The sequence below is a fragment of the Hyperolius riggenbachi genome, chromosome 9, assembly GCF_040937935.1.
Source record: "Hyperolius riggenbachi isolate aHypRig1 chromosome 9, aHypRig1.pri, whole genome shotgun sequence".
Lineage (NCBI taxonomy): Eukaryota > Metazoa > Chordata > Amphibia > Anura > Hyperoliidae > Hyperolius > Hyperolius riggenbachi.
The window spans coordinates 192,733,951-192,751,342 of NC_090654.1; the positions used below are offsets into that span (position 1 = coordinate 192,733,951).

The window sequence follows — 17,392 nt, forward strand, 5'->3', positions numbered from 1 at the left end:
ATTAGAGAGGAAGCTGCTCTCCAGATCCCAGAAGTCTTCTGCTCTCCTGATGAGAACACATCACCTGCCAGCAATGGCCGCCCATCCACAGACGCTGCTCTAACCACCCCTGCGAACCCCCAGTCCCAGTGACCAGATGTCCCCCCACAGCAGTTTCTTCATGCATAAGATTTCTTAAAGCAGAATAAAAGTGGATTTCTAAGCCACCTATGGGAAAAACTAAATGCTTTGGTCTGGATTTATTTGTACATAAAATAAATGTCAAGATGTACCTCCAGTAACAGAAATAGAACAGTATTGATTTTCATGCGGCCAGGCTCAAATACAGTTTATGATTATTGTCATCTGCCATTTATTGTCCATCAATATACTGCGTATCCCTAACAATAAATAGGGAAAGCAGATGAAAAACCTGTATAAACAGGTATAGACTGTGAGATGGGAGGAGAAGAGCACATTGCTCACTTGAGCTCACAACCTCTGAGGTGGGGGAACCCAGTTTACAAAAGGTAGGGGAACGGGAACTATAGATAAATAATAAAACAAATCTAAGGGAAAAACATTTACTCACTCCTCTCACTGGAGAGGAAAGGCGCTGGATCCCATAGAGCAGGGGTGCCCATTAGGTAGATCGCGAAGGACTTCGTGGTAGATCTCGACCCCAATACATTTTCCATTCTGTATATACAAATGTGCTCCTAAAACTGTACATAGATAGATCATTTTGACTTGTTAATTTTTTAAAGTAGCTCAGAAGCCGAAAAAGTGTGGGCACCTATGCCATAGAGCTTTCCCAGCCTTATCTCTGTGCTCTCAGTGTGCCGATGTCCCCCATTGAAATTTCACACCTTTGGGAGTCATTGGAAGGATTAAGAGGCACTTGCATTCCCAAGTGCTTCCAAAGACGGGCGCATCTGTACTGTGCATGCACGAGCCTGGACTCACGGGTGGGCAGTATGGACCCGCTTGACTTCAAAAGTACTTAGGGATGAGAGTACTTCCGAAGCTTCATGAGGACCCCCTAAGGTGTATTCAAACACTTGGTTGAAGTGAGAGAAGACCAGGAAGGCTCTATGGGATCCAGAGCCTTCCTTCTCTATAGGCAAGTGAAGGTGGCCACTAACGGTCCAATTTCTAGCGAAAAATCGTTCGAGCGATCAGAAATTCTGATTGGATTGGTTGTAAATCTCCATTGGTGGACACAATCGATTATGAACGAGTGAAAAAAATGTCGTTCAAATGAATTTTCATCGAACCAAAATTTGGATTTTCTTGTTGGTTGTGATAGATGGGAAGCAAAGATTGGTTCATTGATGCTATAGTGAACGATGTATTACAATATTTCACTTCCAATCAGAATTTATGATCGCTCGAACGATTTTTCTATAGAAATTGGACAGTTAGTGGCCAGCTTTAGTATTTTTTAGGTGGCTTTAATTTCACATTAAGAGAGAGAGGAAGATTAGCTGGCAAGTTTGAAAGTGACAAAAGGTAGTAACAAAACCAAAGGCCTGAGCACACTGTGGCATTGCTGATTGGATTTTAGCAGTGTGTATGAGTGAGCGATATGCAGGGACATCACAGTCCATAGACTGCATAAAGCACTGCTGCTTGCATTTTGAGTGCAACACAGAGTTGTCCTATCCAGTGTAGTTAAATGGGGTCAGCTCTGCTACTAAATTCCGCGAGTTTCCTTAACATGTACGACCATCTACATTGCAAGGCAGAGCAATAGTGTGCCCAGGCACTAACAGGACAACAGAGTGAATCCCTACAGAAGCCCAAGTGAAGTCATGAAGCCATGTGTGGTAAGATGTTCTGAGTATGGAAGTTATTAGTGAAGAAGGAGCAGAGGGCTGTATTTATACAAAAAGTGGGACAGGAGCAGTGGTGCGATTTGTAGGCCCAGAACAGTGGCTTGAACTTGATTGTGATGTGAACTGGAATCCAGTGTAGAGATTTGCAAAAAGGAGCAACAATTGAAGAGTAGTGAGGAGAATCGGTAACCCTGGCTGCAGTCTTCATGATGAGGCGGCAGAGGCAAAGTCTTGTTTGTGAAGTACCAGATAAGAGGATGTTGCAGTGGTTCATGGGAAAGGGCATATCTTAGAAATGTTCCACAGGTGGATATTGAATAACAAAGATGTTCTTGTTTTCATTTGATGCAGCAATTTTAATGCACAAATAGCTGTATGAGAGCCTTTTCTTGTACCTGACCCTGATCAATCCTACTGTAACCTCTGAATAAGAGCAATGGTTCCTCTACCTAAGTTGCATTTTCAACCTATTCTACGTATACCACAGAGGGCAATCCCGATGGGCTCAAAGAGCACTTCTGCTTTTCTGAGATAATTCAACAAGTTTTTTACTTTAATCGCTTACAGACAGCAGTGATCGACATCTATGCCCTGTTTTTGATCCTCCAATACCTGCCTCGGCTTAGGGCGTAGATTTCACCATACTGCCGCCACACGCTCTCGCCTCTCTCGACACTACTGCCGATCTTGTTGCTCTCTGCCTGCCGCAGCTCACTCACCCTGCCATTTCTATGACTGCAGAGCTGATTTCATTGGCTCCTGACCCTGTCATTGATGACTTGTCATCACTGTAAGCAACACCCATTGGCTTACATTGATGACAAGGTCAAAAGCCAATTAAAGTGGCTCCTGACCGGCTCACAGAGCTCTGCCATCAATAGAAATGGCAGTGGGTGGCCTGAGGTTCCGGTTGTGCGGCGATTCGTAGGTATCTGGCGGGTTTCTGGTCCTTAAGGGGGACCGCTGGTACTTAAGTGGTTAAAAACAATAAGTAATAAAATATTGTAGATATTTAATGGCATGAGGAAAAGTTTAGAACAGAGCCGTGAAGTCAGAGAGTTGGAACAATTCTGGGTACCTGGAGTCAGAGTCTTAGGTTTCAATAAACTGAGGAGTCGGAGTCAGATGATTTTTGTACCAACTTGACAGCCCTGGTAAGAATTAGACTAAGGAGTCGTAGTCGAGGATTCAAGGAAATTTTGGGTACCTGAAGTCCGAATTGGAGGTTTCATAAACAGGGGAGTCTGAGTTGGATGATTTTTGTACTGATTCCATAGCCCTGGTTTAGAAAGTATTTATATTTTAGTAAAGCTACTGTATGTACATACTCTCAAATACTGTTGCATGAAACCGTATACGTAGTGTTTTTCCCCATACGTAGTGTTTTTCCCCATGCGAGCATAGCACAGCTATAGTGCTTTGCCTGAAGTTTTATAGCAGCAGGGATGCCGCCTCGGATTCAAAAATGGACATATCACCCAGTGGGGTTAGCGCCAGGCATCTGGTGGTGGTGGGGGGAAGGGAGTGTTAAGGTTAGGCATTATAAGTTAGACACTTTAACAAAATCGTTAAAGTTAGGATAATTGCTGGGAGGGTCAATAATTTACCATTATCAGGTTATTTTGGCACCCAAGTGATGCAACACTACGGTAATACGTACTCCAGTAAGATGTCAGGTGAGAGGGGCTACAGAATGCCAATGAAGGTATGTAAATGGGGGGCGGGGGGGAGGGACCGGGCCTCATACACATGGTAGAAGGTTATCAGCTGCTCAGGTCCACCTCAGCAGACAATCTAATGTGAGTGTACAGCCAGCTCCATACATCACCACTATTTTCAGTCTCACTCCATAACGGAAAAGGCAATTTCAGAGCAAAGAAAAATGGCACTGAAACCAGACCTGCAGCAATCATAGGATGGCAGTCCGTATCATGTTTGCCCAGGTTTACTTTACTTCGCAGGATCTGGACACAAGTTCACGTCAATGCTTTTTAAATGACTGGATTAAATAGTATTTTCCTAGAATATCACTTTTGAAAAGTCCTTTATGTACAGTATAAATATGCAGAAGTCATTTAAGGCTGGCTTACACAGTACTGTTAATAAGGGGCAGACGTAAGAACAATGCAAACACGGGAGCTCAATTGTCTGATCGCTACAGCGACAGAATCCTGCCGTACTTGTTAAACAAAAGCCATCTGAAACGAACAATAACTCAGTACAATAGATTTGTTACAATACTTCTGTTCTTACCGAAGCAAGCAATGTTCCCATCCATACCGATGTACTTCAGGTCGTACTTGGCGGCTTCGCTCTCAATGGGATCCGTTTCTGATGTGTCATCCATCGCAAAAATCGCCTTTTGTCTGAATTCTGCATTGTCGTCAAAGTTAATTTTTGCATCAAAGCACACAACTACAGTGATCGAAAGAGAGAGAGGGGGAAATAAAGGAGTGTTTGTGAAAAGAATAGAGTTACTGACGACAGTTCAATACACTTCACTCTTTTACAATTCATACACACAGATATAGAACAGATCTTTAACGTGACAATGCCATAAATATCCATTATCTGGGGGGGAATGCAGACGGGTAGATGAAAATTAATAAACTTAATTAAAGAAGATACATTTCTTCCTATTGTTTTAATGCTTCATTATGATGAGATGCTAATTAGGTTTACTGCAGAAAAAGGATCTCTAATAAATGATGCTGGATACAGTAATTGAAAATTATAAATTTGCCAGTGTGTCCCCAAAAAAGGCAATTTTGGAAAAATGAAAACCTGTCATAAAGAATAAGTGTGCTTATAAATATGCCAAGCCATCCGCTAATTGTCCATTGATGAATAATGCAATTATAATGCATTATCAATTTTGGTACCCAGAGAGGTCTGAGCAACTCCCTCTCCTCCTCAACTGCACTGTACTTCTCTGTGCAGGTTAGAAAAAAAAAACCTGTTATACACTAAATTCTTTCCAATTCACTAAAGTAACTAAAGCGAGGGAAAATGTAGAGATTAATACTAACCTCAGTAGAGGGGATACAGAGGCCTCCCCGTGGTCCACATAACCAGCGCAGGGTCCTTCTAAGCGTAATCAACAAGGGTTTGTAGAATATGCATTCATGGCCGCGCTCATGTTTGTGTACTACCATGACTGCACAGGCGACAGTACGTTCTGTGCATGCCCTGTTGCATCCAGCCACTCATGCATGGCCACTCATCTGCTTTGTGCTACTGGGCATGTGCAGGCCATACGCACACCTGTGCAGTACAGTCGCACTTATACACAGAGGAGCGTGGCCATGAAAGAATATTTAACAAATCCTTGTGCTGTTTCAGTTGGCCTTTAACTAGTTTACCACTAAGGGATTTTTCCCCTTAAGGACCAAAGCAATTTTCACCTTTTAGCGCTCCTTCCATTCATTCATCAATAACATTTTCACTACTTATCACAACTAAATGATCTAGATCTTGTTGGGTTTTTTTGGCTCCAATTAGGCTTTCTTTGGGTGGTACATTTTGCAAATAATTATTTTATTCTAAATGGATTTTAATGGGAATAATTAAAAAAAAATGAAAAAAATCATTATTTGGTTGAAAAAAAAAAACATATGTCCAAGGAGTTCAACTAGATAATACGGTACAATGCTAACCCGTAAGACTGTTGTAATGTCCTCTAGGCCAGCTATTGGCCAGACAGTTTTTATGTCTTTTGTTGTCTTTAGGGCTATGGTAATCCATACTTTGCACTGATAATGGTCAAATGAGCATGAAACTTCTGCAATATGTTGACAATTTATTAATAAAAGTTAATTAATTAGTTTGGATTCTGTGGCTGTGCATGTTAACAGCTCCATCGGTCCATTGTCCTTCAACTAAAAGCTGTGTCAAGCTTGGCACAATGCACGAGAACACGAAAAAACACAAGACTAGCAAGTTATATTGAATAACCACATTCCTTCCTGTTAGTACTTTCTCAAATAGGAACAAGACCCAACCATGCTGCCTACTCTAGACATGACTATACACTAGCCTCTATGACACTGGCTTATAATTATGTGGGAGGATAGGTTGTGTGCCCCCCCCCCCCCCCCATGGCGTCATTCACCTTCCTATTCGACTACAAGAGGCTGGCTGGAAATAAGAGTAGGCAGGCTATGCATGGTATAGATACAACCTCTTGCCTATGCTTGTTTCAGAAGTCTGCTTCTGCTACAATATAGTGGTGGGTTTATGTTGGGATGGGTGGTTGGAGGGTGTTGCTAAATTACTCCTGTACCTGGCTGTATTGAAAATATACTGGTACATTTCTTTGATGACTTGCTTTTCAAAATAAGCACTGTAGGTAGAGTGGTTAAGGTGCACAGGACAGGCTACTGCCTTTTGCTACATACATACAAATACTTAAGTAGTTCAAAACAATCATTCATGATCATTTTGGCCGACAATCTACTGTGTGAACATGTGCCCCCCCCCCCAATTAGCTCCTTCTTCTTCAACTGTCTGCAAAGATGAGCAACCTCAGCTGATTGCTATTATTGTTCTGGTGCAGCAGTATTCCTCCTGCTTCCTTCCCCCTCCCACCTCACCGTGTAAGACAGAGCAGACAGCTTTGCAGGGAGCAAGGCAGTATGCTTGTTCCAGGACCACTAGCAAATGGTCACCCAACGTTTCGGGTGATAGGCATTTCACATATATGTAGCTCAAAGTGTACCTGAGATAGGGCCAAAGAAAAAAATGTATACATATTTGGGGTTTCCTGCAGCCCCCTTGCTCCCTAGTCATCCTCAGTCGCTGCGTAGTTCATCCGCAATTGGCCCTGGTAAGTCGTCCAGTCACGGTTAGTCGGTGCAGGTGCAGTCCGGCCATGTGCCTTCTACGTCTGCTCAGTACTATTGCAGAATGCACGACGGGGCGCGTACGCAGCCAGGTCAAACGTGCAGTATGCCCCAGACCAGGGCTTTCCTGGGCCATTTGTAGAGGATTTAGATGGCGACTGAGGATGACGAGGGAGGGATCAGGCCAGAGGGGGCTGGAAGAAGCCCCAAATATGTATACATTTTTTCTTTGGCCCCATCTCAGGTTTACTTGAACTCTTAATGGACAATGCATCAAGCTTGACAAGGGTTTATTTTAGAACTCCACTATCACTGACGCCGAGTGTCCAGCTGTGCTTCCGCATTCGGTGAGACATTTTAATGCATTTGCACCACAGGGCACATATAACATTTAGGGGGACAGAGGCCAGGGGTTCTGTTGCTTTTGTTGATATTTATCAGATGGTCGATTGGCCACTAAATCACCAGATGTATGGCCACCTTTATTTTCTGTGACCTCCACCTGATGTTTGCCTAATAAACACAGGGGATTCAATAAAGAAGTCTAAACTCATAAGCCTCTTACACACGTCTGACTTATTGGCCAATAACCACTGCCTCAGCCCACAATCAGATGTGTGTGTGGCAGCTAGTGACCCACAGCCCCCGACCCACAAGCAATCTGCCGGGTGGATCTACTCAGCCATGGCAGAGCAGTTAATTTGTAAACACAGTATGTTAATGTGTCTGCTTCCGTGAAAGCAGGAAGTAGACACACTGCTGATTTTTTGCAGGATTTGTATCAGCTGTAAGAAAGAAATGTTTTTCTTTACATGTTATTATGCTGTATTGTATCTTTTAGAGCAGAAATAGAAGTTCTGAGTTCAGGTCTGCTTTAAAGGACTTACGAGGCCAAATATCAAAATTTTGGTCATTACCTGTTTGATATTAGAATCCATAGGTGATTTCCTCTGCTCCCTCTGTCCCATTCCGCCTCCAATGCATTTTTTACATAGCCCCCAGGCTGCGACCCGACCCCACAGCACGGGTCGTCTCGTATGCCACAATCAAGATGGCCGCCGCCAAGATCCGCGCCTGCGCAGTACGCATGGCGGAGAGTGCGGCTGCGCAGCTCTCCGCACTCGCCCAGCCGCGTACTCGATGTCAGCGTCCTCCTAGCGTGGCAGCGGGCGCGCTAATGGCGAGGGCGGAGAGCTGCGCAGCCGCACTCTCCGCCATGCGTACTGCGCAGGCGCGGATCTTGGCGGCGGCCATCTTGATTGTGGCATACGAGACGACCCGTGCTGTGGGGTCGGGTCGCAGCCTGGGGGCTATGTAAAAAATGCATTGGAGGCGGAATGGGACAGAGGGAGCAGAGGAAATCACCTATGGATTCTAATATCAAACAGGTAATGACCAAAATTTCGATATTTGGCCTCGTAAGTCCTTTAAGAAAACCCTATTACATTTTTTTAGCCGCTTTAGAAGATCTGAGAACATAAAAGTACAAAAGAGAACAATGTACTGTGTGTACTAGAGGTAGTAGGATCATGTTGCTGTAGAGGGGGAGAAACATCACACATGGTTCCCCTTGATTGATTGGAAATTGCCTTTAAAACTCTGCAGTTTATAGATATCTGTATTATGGGATTAGGCAAATGGATTCCACACACTGCTTACAATATGGAAGTTTAATAGAGCAATATTTCCTGATAACAGAATAATGCAATGCTGTGCTTTGCCAAACGGCTTTCAGAGGCTCCAGATTAACCCATTATTTAATCCCAACAAGTAAACAACTTAATCAAGGCCGAGACGAGTTACTTAATTTTAATTGGCTGTTTTTATTATTATTATTATACCAGTAGAGGCTGTGAGGACTGAAAAATATTGTGGAAAACAGATGGTGACTATTTTACACATAGTAGTACATTCAACTGTTAATTCCAATTATAATTGACCATCTTTGATTAAAGTACAAATGAACAAATTAAAGTACCAATAATAAAAGTACAAATGAATGGCTGAATTGTATTTATACACCAAAAGGAGCAAACGCTATACAAACTCAAGGATTTAACTACATGTAATGAGACTATGAGAGAAGCCTTTGCCGAGTTCTTTCTAAACCAGCCGAGTAATTTAGATAGACTTATAGAATACTATCATATTTTAGACAGCGGTCAACAACAGTGACGCTAATAATTTTGACTTTGTACAAACTTTAATGTAAATTTTATGGAAATGTAAGCATGTTAGAATTTGAACAATCAAAATCAACAGTTACTGCACTGGACTGGTTCAATATCGAGCTGCATAAAAACAAGTGTGAAGCTGTAAGGCTGTGTTCCCACTAGAGCAGAGGACATTTTTTTTGTTTGTTCTCCGCTCATCCCTACACGGACATTAAACGGCTCCTATTTTAAAAATAGGAGCCGTTCAAACTTGTCACACTGCAACAGATCCGCGGAATCTGTTTCAGTGAGCGGACCAACCTTCTGTGCAGTCTGCCTCTGCTGAGGGATCTCATTGGTCAGTGGACAGACTAGATCAGGCATGGGCAAACTTGGCCCTCCAGCTGTTAAGGAACTACAAATCCCACAATGCATTTGCCTTTATGAGTCATGACTGTGGCTGTCAGACTCCTGCAATGCATTGTGGGACTTGTAGTTCCTCAACAGCTGGAGGGTCAAGTTTGCCCATACCTGAACTAGATAGTAAACACCGGAAATAAATTTAAAGTTGCTTTGCCTGGATTCTTTGTACTGCTGCAACAGCAGAAAATAGGTAACCCCGGCACAAAGCATCTTTCACTCTGCCGCCAGGGTACCCAATTGGTCTTTTGACCTGAGTTCTCACGGTGTGAATTGATCACAGTGATTAAATTAGCCAGCGATCAACTGGGAAAATCAACTAATGTATGGGCACCTTTATTTGCAAATTCCCTCTACAATTTCTGCATTTGGCTCCTCTACCAGCTTCTACCTGCAAATCCCTCCACCATTGCCAATCCTTGTCCGAAAAATGTACGGTTCTCACACATCTGTGATCCGAACATTAGGTCTAATTGTTGACCTCTGTATATACACCCAAAAAACATTGGCAGAGTATTATTATTTACTGTCAGGGCTGCCATCAGGGGGGGACAGGAGGGACAGTAGTATGGGGCCCAGGAAGGGTCTGGGGCCCAAACAGTGGCAGTGCCACTCGAGCCTCTGCTGGCAATTATTCTACCGTGGCATAACAGTTGTTTGGTCATCTCCCTCCCTCTCGCATCAATGCAGGGGGGAGGGTTTTATGGGCGACAGGCAAGCTGCTTTGACTCTACCCTACATACCGTGGCTCCGCCCCCCGCACAATCTGCCCATTACTTCCCGCCTGCAACTATAATCTACCTATCACATTGTTATTTGGCGCGAGGGGGGCCCTGTAGGTTTGCCAAGTATGGGGCCCATAAAATTCTGATGGCAGCCCTGCTTACTGTATATAGTGCTAACATCTTCCGCAGTGCTGTACAGAGTATATAGTCTTGTCACTTAACTGTCCCTCAGAAGGGCTCACAGTCTAATACCTACCATAGTCATATGTCTAAGTATGTATCATGTAGTGTATGTATTGTAGTCTAGGGCCAATTTAGGGGGAAGCCAATTAACTAATCTGTATGTTTTTGGGGTGGGAAGGAAACTGGAGCGCCCAGAGGAAATCCACGCAGACACTGAGAGAACATACAAACTGTGCAGATCGTTCCCTGGCTGAGGTAGTTATTGAATTATATTAAAGATACTGAGCAGGTTTTAAAAACACAATTTGGACTTACTTGGGGCTTCTGCCAGCCCACCCTAGCCAGCGAGGTCCCCCGGCATCCTCCTGGCTCCTCTCTCGGTCCCGCAAGTGGCTCTGTTAATCAGATATTTCCGCCTGAAGTCACCAGTACGATTCCGCGCCGCGCACATTGTGCATCATTATGCCGGCCGCTACACATCACGCCATGCGGTGTGAGAGTCCTGCGCATGTGCGGTTCTCCAACTTTGAACCGTGTATGTGCAGGACTCTCACGTCAGCCGGCGTAATTACGCGCATCAGCTGGCAGGATGGCGCAAAGCGTGCGTGGCGGGGACTTGTACTGGTGACTTCAGGCGGAAGTCGCTGATAAACGAAGCCACCTGCAAGACCGAAAGAGGATTCAGGAGGATGCCTAGGGACCTCACAGGCTACGGTGGGCTAGAGGAGGCCTCAGGTAAGTCCAAAACCTGCTCAGTATGCCTTTAAACTGCCACATGTTGCACATACACACACTACACATACCTATACGCTGCACGACGAGCGTGCTACCCTTATTACAGTACTGAGCTTGTGTTTAGCCTGGTGTGAAAACCATCGGTCAATTCAGAGCCTGATTAGATCTATCTTTTAAGAACATTCTTAAATCTGACTCATGACAACCTCTGTACTGCAGGCTACAAGAGGATTAAACAGTTGAGAACCTTGGAACATAAGTCACCCTACATATGAGAACTGAACCACGAGTGCTTACAGTTTCATCTGAAAAATAGAACAACGCCTACACAATCACAGGGACTGCAAGTTCTACAGGATACACCAAGGAACAAGGTGATATATACATTCTGTTAAACAGCTTGGTGATCTGGTGTGAAAAACCCAACTGTCTTGTCTTGATTTAAAGCATCCAAGTCTCATTTTCATCTGCTGAGTCATAAGTTACTAAAACTTAGTAATTAACAAAAACATTAAAACTAGCTGCCTAATATTATGTTGGTCCACTTAGTGCTACATAAAACTACTCTGACTAGTCAAGGTACACAAAAACAATGGACTGGCAGGCACACAGACTGGACCTGGGTGATTAACGCTTGACGACCAGGGAGGTGGTGAGTGACAGTCTCAGAGTAAACTCAATGTGCTCTGGATCGACCAAGAGAATGCAATAATAAATGTAGTCAAAGTGATGAATCTGGCACTACTGTGTGTTCTATTGTTCATGCCACTCCCCGCCTGCTGCATGATGTCACACACAAGCAGCTGCAGGAGAACAGAGGGGATCTGGAGGATGACAATCGAGCAGATGGACTACAGGGGGCTGGAGGAAGCCCCAGGTAAGTATAAATCCTTGTGTATTCTTTATCTTGGAAAGGGAAAGGGATAAGCACCGGCACGCACATTGTGTGTTTTCGGACATCATAGCCAGCATTAAAGTGTACCTGATACTACCTGCAAAAGAAAATGTATACATAAGTGGGGCTTCCTCCAGCCCCATGTGGCCTGATCAGTCCTTCGGCATCCTCATTTGCTGCTTCAATTCTCCGCTATGGGTCCTGGTAAGTGAGTCAGTCGGCGCAGTCCAGTTGTGCGCGCTCCCGCGTCGCGCTCCTGTGGCTTGAAGCATTCTGCACCTGCACATGCGCAGAACTCTCCAAGCCACGAGAGCGTGAAGGGGTGGGCACGTGCTGTCGGGCCACGCTTGTGCACTGAGCTCCGGCTTGTTTACTTACCAGGACCCATAGTGGAGAATGGAAGCAGCAGAGGAGGACTAGGGACTGATGAGCCCGCATGGCAGCCGCCTTTTATCCTTTCTACCACGCACTTGCTTGTCAGCTCACAAACTTACCTCCAGGTGCCTGCTGCTTGCTTGTGCAGGACACGCAGAGTGGAGTTTCTCTCAGCCATTACTCCTCACACAAACAGCCAGTTCCTGTCTCCAAGAGCTCCTGCAGCCTGTGGCTTACAAGTGTAAAGCATACAGAGCTGCGTGGAGTCTTATAGGCACAAACCTGATCCCTCCTGCACATCCAAGACACCTCTGTGCAGACACTCCTATGCATAAATGTGGCCGCCTATAGCGGTAGGTAGCATCTGCGAGGAGTGGAAATACATCTGATCCAGGACTGAAGTTCAGTGGACGGAGAAGCATATGTGCCAGTACATCTTGTGGAGGAAGATCGCTGGAAAGACCTGGTCCCCGGTTCTGAGTGGGACAAAAGCTCTTCAGCCGACCAACCCATATGGGCTAATCGGCAAGAATCTCAGGTGAGATTATTCCACGGTTGGCTAACCAATTTTCTCAAATTGTCTATTGAGTGCGCTCTCCCCCTCCTTTTCCCCCCTTGTCCTTTACAGATGTTTTGCTACAATGTTAGCTGTAATGCCTTTTAATGGACTTCAATAAATGTGACGTTTTAATTGGAGGTGCACCAACGCTTTCCTCTTTACTACAGGACATGTAGGATTTAATCGGATCGTAAATAGAATCGTAATCGAATCGTACAAAGAATCGTATGGTGTAGATTGGGCTTTAGACTTGCTGTTTTAGAAATGTTCTGATCCAGTAGATTAGCTGTTACAATGAAGCCCTTGTCATGTATTTAGGTTTGCTCATTTGTTCCTGGTTCTGACACCATCAACTCCAACAGTTTGCTGCCAAATATATCCTGAATCAGTCAATGTAATCTGTGTTATGTCAGTGGTTTTAAAGGACACCTGAAACTAGAGGTATATGGAGTCTGCCATATTTATTTCCTTTTAAACAATACCAGTTGTGTAGTAGCCCTGCTGATCTATTTGGCTGCAGTAGTGTCTGACACACCAGAAACAAGCATGCAGCTAATCTTAACAGGTCTGACAATAATGTAAGAAACGCCTTATCCACTGCATGCTTGTTCAGGGTGTATCGCTAAATGTATTAGAGGCAAAAGATCAGCAGCACGGCCAGGCAACTGGAATTGCTTAAAAGGAAATAAATATGACAGCCTCCATATATCCCTCTCACTTCAGTTGTCCTTTAAAGTGTAACTGTTGGGCATAAAATCAAAAATCAATTATTTTTAGCTGGTAAACAAGTAATAAGGATGCTAACCAGGTAATCCAAAAGTTAAAAATCACTATTACTTTTCTTGTTGATAAATTAGCATTCCCCAGTTTGCATGGCTCTTATTTGGTACATTGCCACACAAAGGAAGTTGCAGGACATGCTGGGTTGTCGTCTTGTCTTTTTTTGCTTCTTTACTTTCCTCTCAGACTTAACCAATGCAGCCTGATTGGCTGAAGCCCCCCCCCCCCGTTCCTTTCTGATTGGCCAATATTTCTCATGCCATGCTGAGACAATGCACTTTTTTAACTTTCTTTTTTTCATTTTTCCAAGAATAGAAGAGAGTAAAGGGCAAAATAACAGATACCAAACAAATGACAACAGTAGAACTAACAGGATAACAATGGATATACAAACAATGCAATTCAGATCAGATCAGCCAGATGCACAAGGAGCAGGTGGACAATGCACTATTGCAGAACTGGGTGGGAGTGCCAAAAGACTGGGAGGAGGTGGGCAATGTATACACAATCATGCAGAGGAGAGCAAGGGAGGAAATGACATCAGGATTGCCTTCAAGATAGACACAGTTAAAATGGAGAATCCTAAGGATTTTTTAACTATAGAAAAATCACTAAAATCAAAACGTGGACAGTGCAATATATATGTTATTTAAGTAGAGAAAGTATTTATCTATTCCTATATGTGGGTTTTTTTTCTCAGATAGTATGGCTGACAGATCCTCTTTAAGCAAATTTCTCTCTGTTGAAGACTTTTCCTCAAATGATAAGATTACAATCATCGGAACCCCACGGAAAGCGAGAGTTGCTGACTGCATCTGTTTTAGGACCTAACACCCTTCCCCCCACCCCCATCAGTAATTTACCTTGGTTATTGTCTAATGTCCCTCCTGAAATTAAATTATACACAGCCCTCTTGGAGATAAGTGGATACAAGTTTTAAGGAACTTAAACATTCTATTCTATTGTGTTTCTGCTTACAGTGCAAATATCTGATATGAGGCACAGTATGCTGCAAATACAAATTCCTATTAAGTTACACTACAGAAAAAAATGTACTTACAATTCTCAAATTGAAAAATAGAAAGAGCTCAGTGCTGTTTTTGGCAGGTTTATAGCAGCTACAGATACGCAATAATCCCTGAATTGGGAAAGGATAAAAGCCTATCAGTTTTTTACTTTTAGAATTTAGATCTAATATCAGAGTGCTTGTGAATCCATTTTTGCTGGGAAAACACTTGAGTCCTGCGTGTAACGAGCAGATTTACAAGTGGCTGTAAACATGTCCTGGAGCACAGAGGACATCGTCTTCAGAATACTGTCATCAGCGTGTTGCTGTCAAAGGAAAACTGGATGTTTAAAGTAGAACTCCAGACATGGAGTTAAATCCAAACTGAGTCAAAATAGTACTATCACCTCTTCGGGGCAAAGCAGGAAAAAATGCACAGGAATCCTTTCGGAAAAACCGGCACCGCCATAGGCGCCCATTATAAAAACCACAATTAGTTGCAAAGAAAAGAAAATGTGGGCATAGCGGTGGCTGCTATTGGGCAACAAATTTACCTTCTTTGCCACAAACTGCGGCTTTTATAATGACTGGGATATGCAGCATACAAAGGAAATTTTGGCACCTGGAGGAACACGATTAGCGGTAATGATTTGAAATATCGGCACCACATTTCCGGGTGGCGGGGTTTGCGAAAATGCAAAAAGTGGCATTGCATAGTGGGCACAGAGTGGCTTTCTGGTGGAGCAGGGGAGGAAAGGTTTAGCAGGGTTTAGGGTTAAAAACCACCAGGTGGGGTTAGGGTTAGGCACCACAAGGGAGGTCTTAAAGTTAGGTGCCACTGGTGGAGTCTTAGGGCTAGGCAATACCAGGGGAAGTCTTAGGGTTAGGACGGGGGGGGGGGGATTAGGGCCTATGGTTAGGCACCACTGGGGAGGTCTTAGGGTCCTGGGGTTAGGCACCACTGAAGGGGGGTGTGTCTTAGTGTTAGGCACCAACAGGGGCATACCTATTATTCAGCCAGCAGGAGATTTTGGCGTAGGATAAAGCCGATAAGTGGCTCACCCTGCTCATGCACAAATCTCAGTAGTGTTACTATTCCCCCTCTTAGGCCGCCATGGATAGTGGGGGAAACATGTAATCCCTGCTGCAAACTAAAATGATCGGTAGTCTGTGCGATTCTATCATTAATGACCACCTTAAGGCAAAAGAAACCCTAAAATACCTCTGTACAATAATGCACCTGTACTCCAGGGATTTGATTGACTCTTAAGGTGGCCACACACCATACATTTTTTTTAAATATCTGTTCAATTTAAGAATTGCAATCAATTTTTCTGACTGAATGTAACATTTCAAAAATATGACCAATGTACCACACACCTATGTTCAATTTTTACCTCAATTATGATAAAAAATTATTGGAAACTCAGAGAAAATTGCTAGGGTGTGTATATTAATAAATTAACAATCCAACACACACCATACAATCTTTAGTAGAAATTGAAGCGAAATATCTGGCATTCCGGATCGATTTAAATCGAAAAAAAACGGGAAATACGATCAGATTTTTCAGTCAAATGAAAAAAAAAAAAGCTTTTGATTTCTTTCGAGAGATACGATCGTTTTTATCGAATTACTGTAAAATCGGATCATTTTATTGTATCGTGTGTGGCCACCTTTACTCTCTTTCGTTCAGTTTTTCCCCCAAAAAAGTGGAGCTACACTTTTTAGCTTTGCATCTGTTGCGTTTAAAACTCATCACCAATTGCGCTGAATAATCTCAATTCAGTCCCCTTGTGGCTGAATCAAATATAAATTAATAATCTTAACAGATTCTTCCTATGATGGCTGAAATTAAGCATCTTAATACGCTTTTAATTACCATTAGACAAGCTAGTTATAGCGAGTTTTCAGCGCATCACTCAAATTGGCGTCGCCGCTAATTAATTAACCCCACTGCGGCTAAATCATTAGAGGACAAGTTTACATTTTGCAGGGCTGTTTAACCCTTTCAACATTCATTTCAGTCCTCGCATATGCATGGCAAGGAAAGACCAGACATTTTCCTAAGAGTGGGATTTGCCTGGATTGTTTTATACAATGGGAGAATCTAAGAATCATGAGAGCTACCCCATAAATAGTAAGGCCCCTTTCACACCAAAGATTTTGTGGGGAAATTGCGCTTTTGTGAATTCACGTTCGCTGTACTCCTAATGTAAGTCAACGCCATTGCATTTAACTTGCCTTGTTGCACGATTTTTCTGCAGAAAAGATTGGGCTGGCATGTATGCTTTTATTCGCAACAGTCATGTGATTTGCGTATAATGTAAGCTGATGGAAACAGAAAAATCGCATTTGATACGTGGAAATCGCATCCAATTGTGAATTTAAGTAGCTACATTCTAATGTAAATTAATTTATTCACATGCACAGGAAAAAAAAAAATCACATTTTGAAATTTGCAAACAAACGAAAGAAGCTCTAAAATTGAAAAACAGCAAAATGCAGAATCGTAAAAATGAAAAAAAAAAAAGTGCGCTGAAATCACAGGGATAAGTGTGAAAGCGTCCTTAAGCACAACAATGACATACCGGCAATTACCCTGTGAGATAAAATCTCTCCATCACGGTCAGCTATAGGAAAGAAGCCTCACAAAGAGATGAGAGTGATCAATTCCAACTGCCTCATGGATAAAAATGTTCTCAGTCATGATGATCCCTCCACCCTATGAAATCAATGTGCCACTGCACTAAATCTGCTGAGATGTAGGAGTGGGTAGCAGGGCCGGGCCGAGAGAGGATCCAGCCTCAGGGCGCAGTGTAGGAGGGGCGCACAACTCACTCAGCTGTCATTCCCCTGTTGTGTTTGAAGCAGAGAGAAAGAGAAAAGGTGATACATGGCAG

At 43.4% G+C, this 17,392-nt stretch overlaps 1 protein-coding gene across 1 annotated transcript in view; it reads right to left on the reverse strand.

The window, feature by feature from the left end:
• SUCLG2 (succinate-CoA ligase GDP-forming subunit beta) overlaps nt 1-17,392 on the reverse strand; it is a 317,157-nt gene that overhangs the window by 166,270 nt on the left and 133,495 nt on the right. Inside the window, exon 8 of the mRNA XM_068253828.1 lies at nt 4,071-4,232. Coding sequence (XP_068109929.1) covers nt 4,071-4,232 — 162 coding nt within the window. The remainder of the gene's footprint in view (nt 1-4,070; nt 4,233-17,392) is intronic.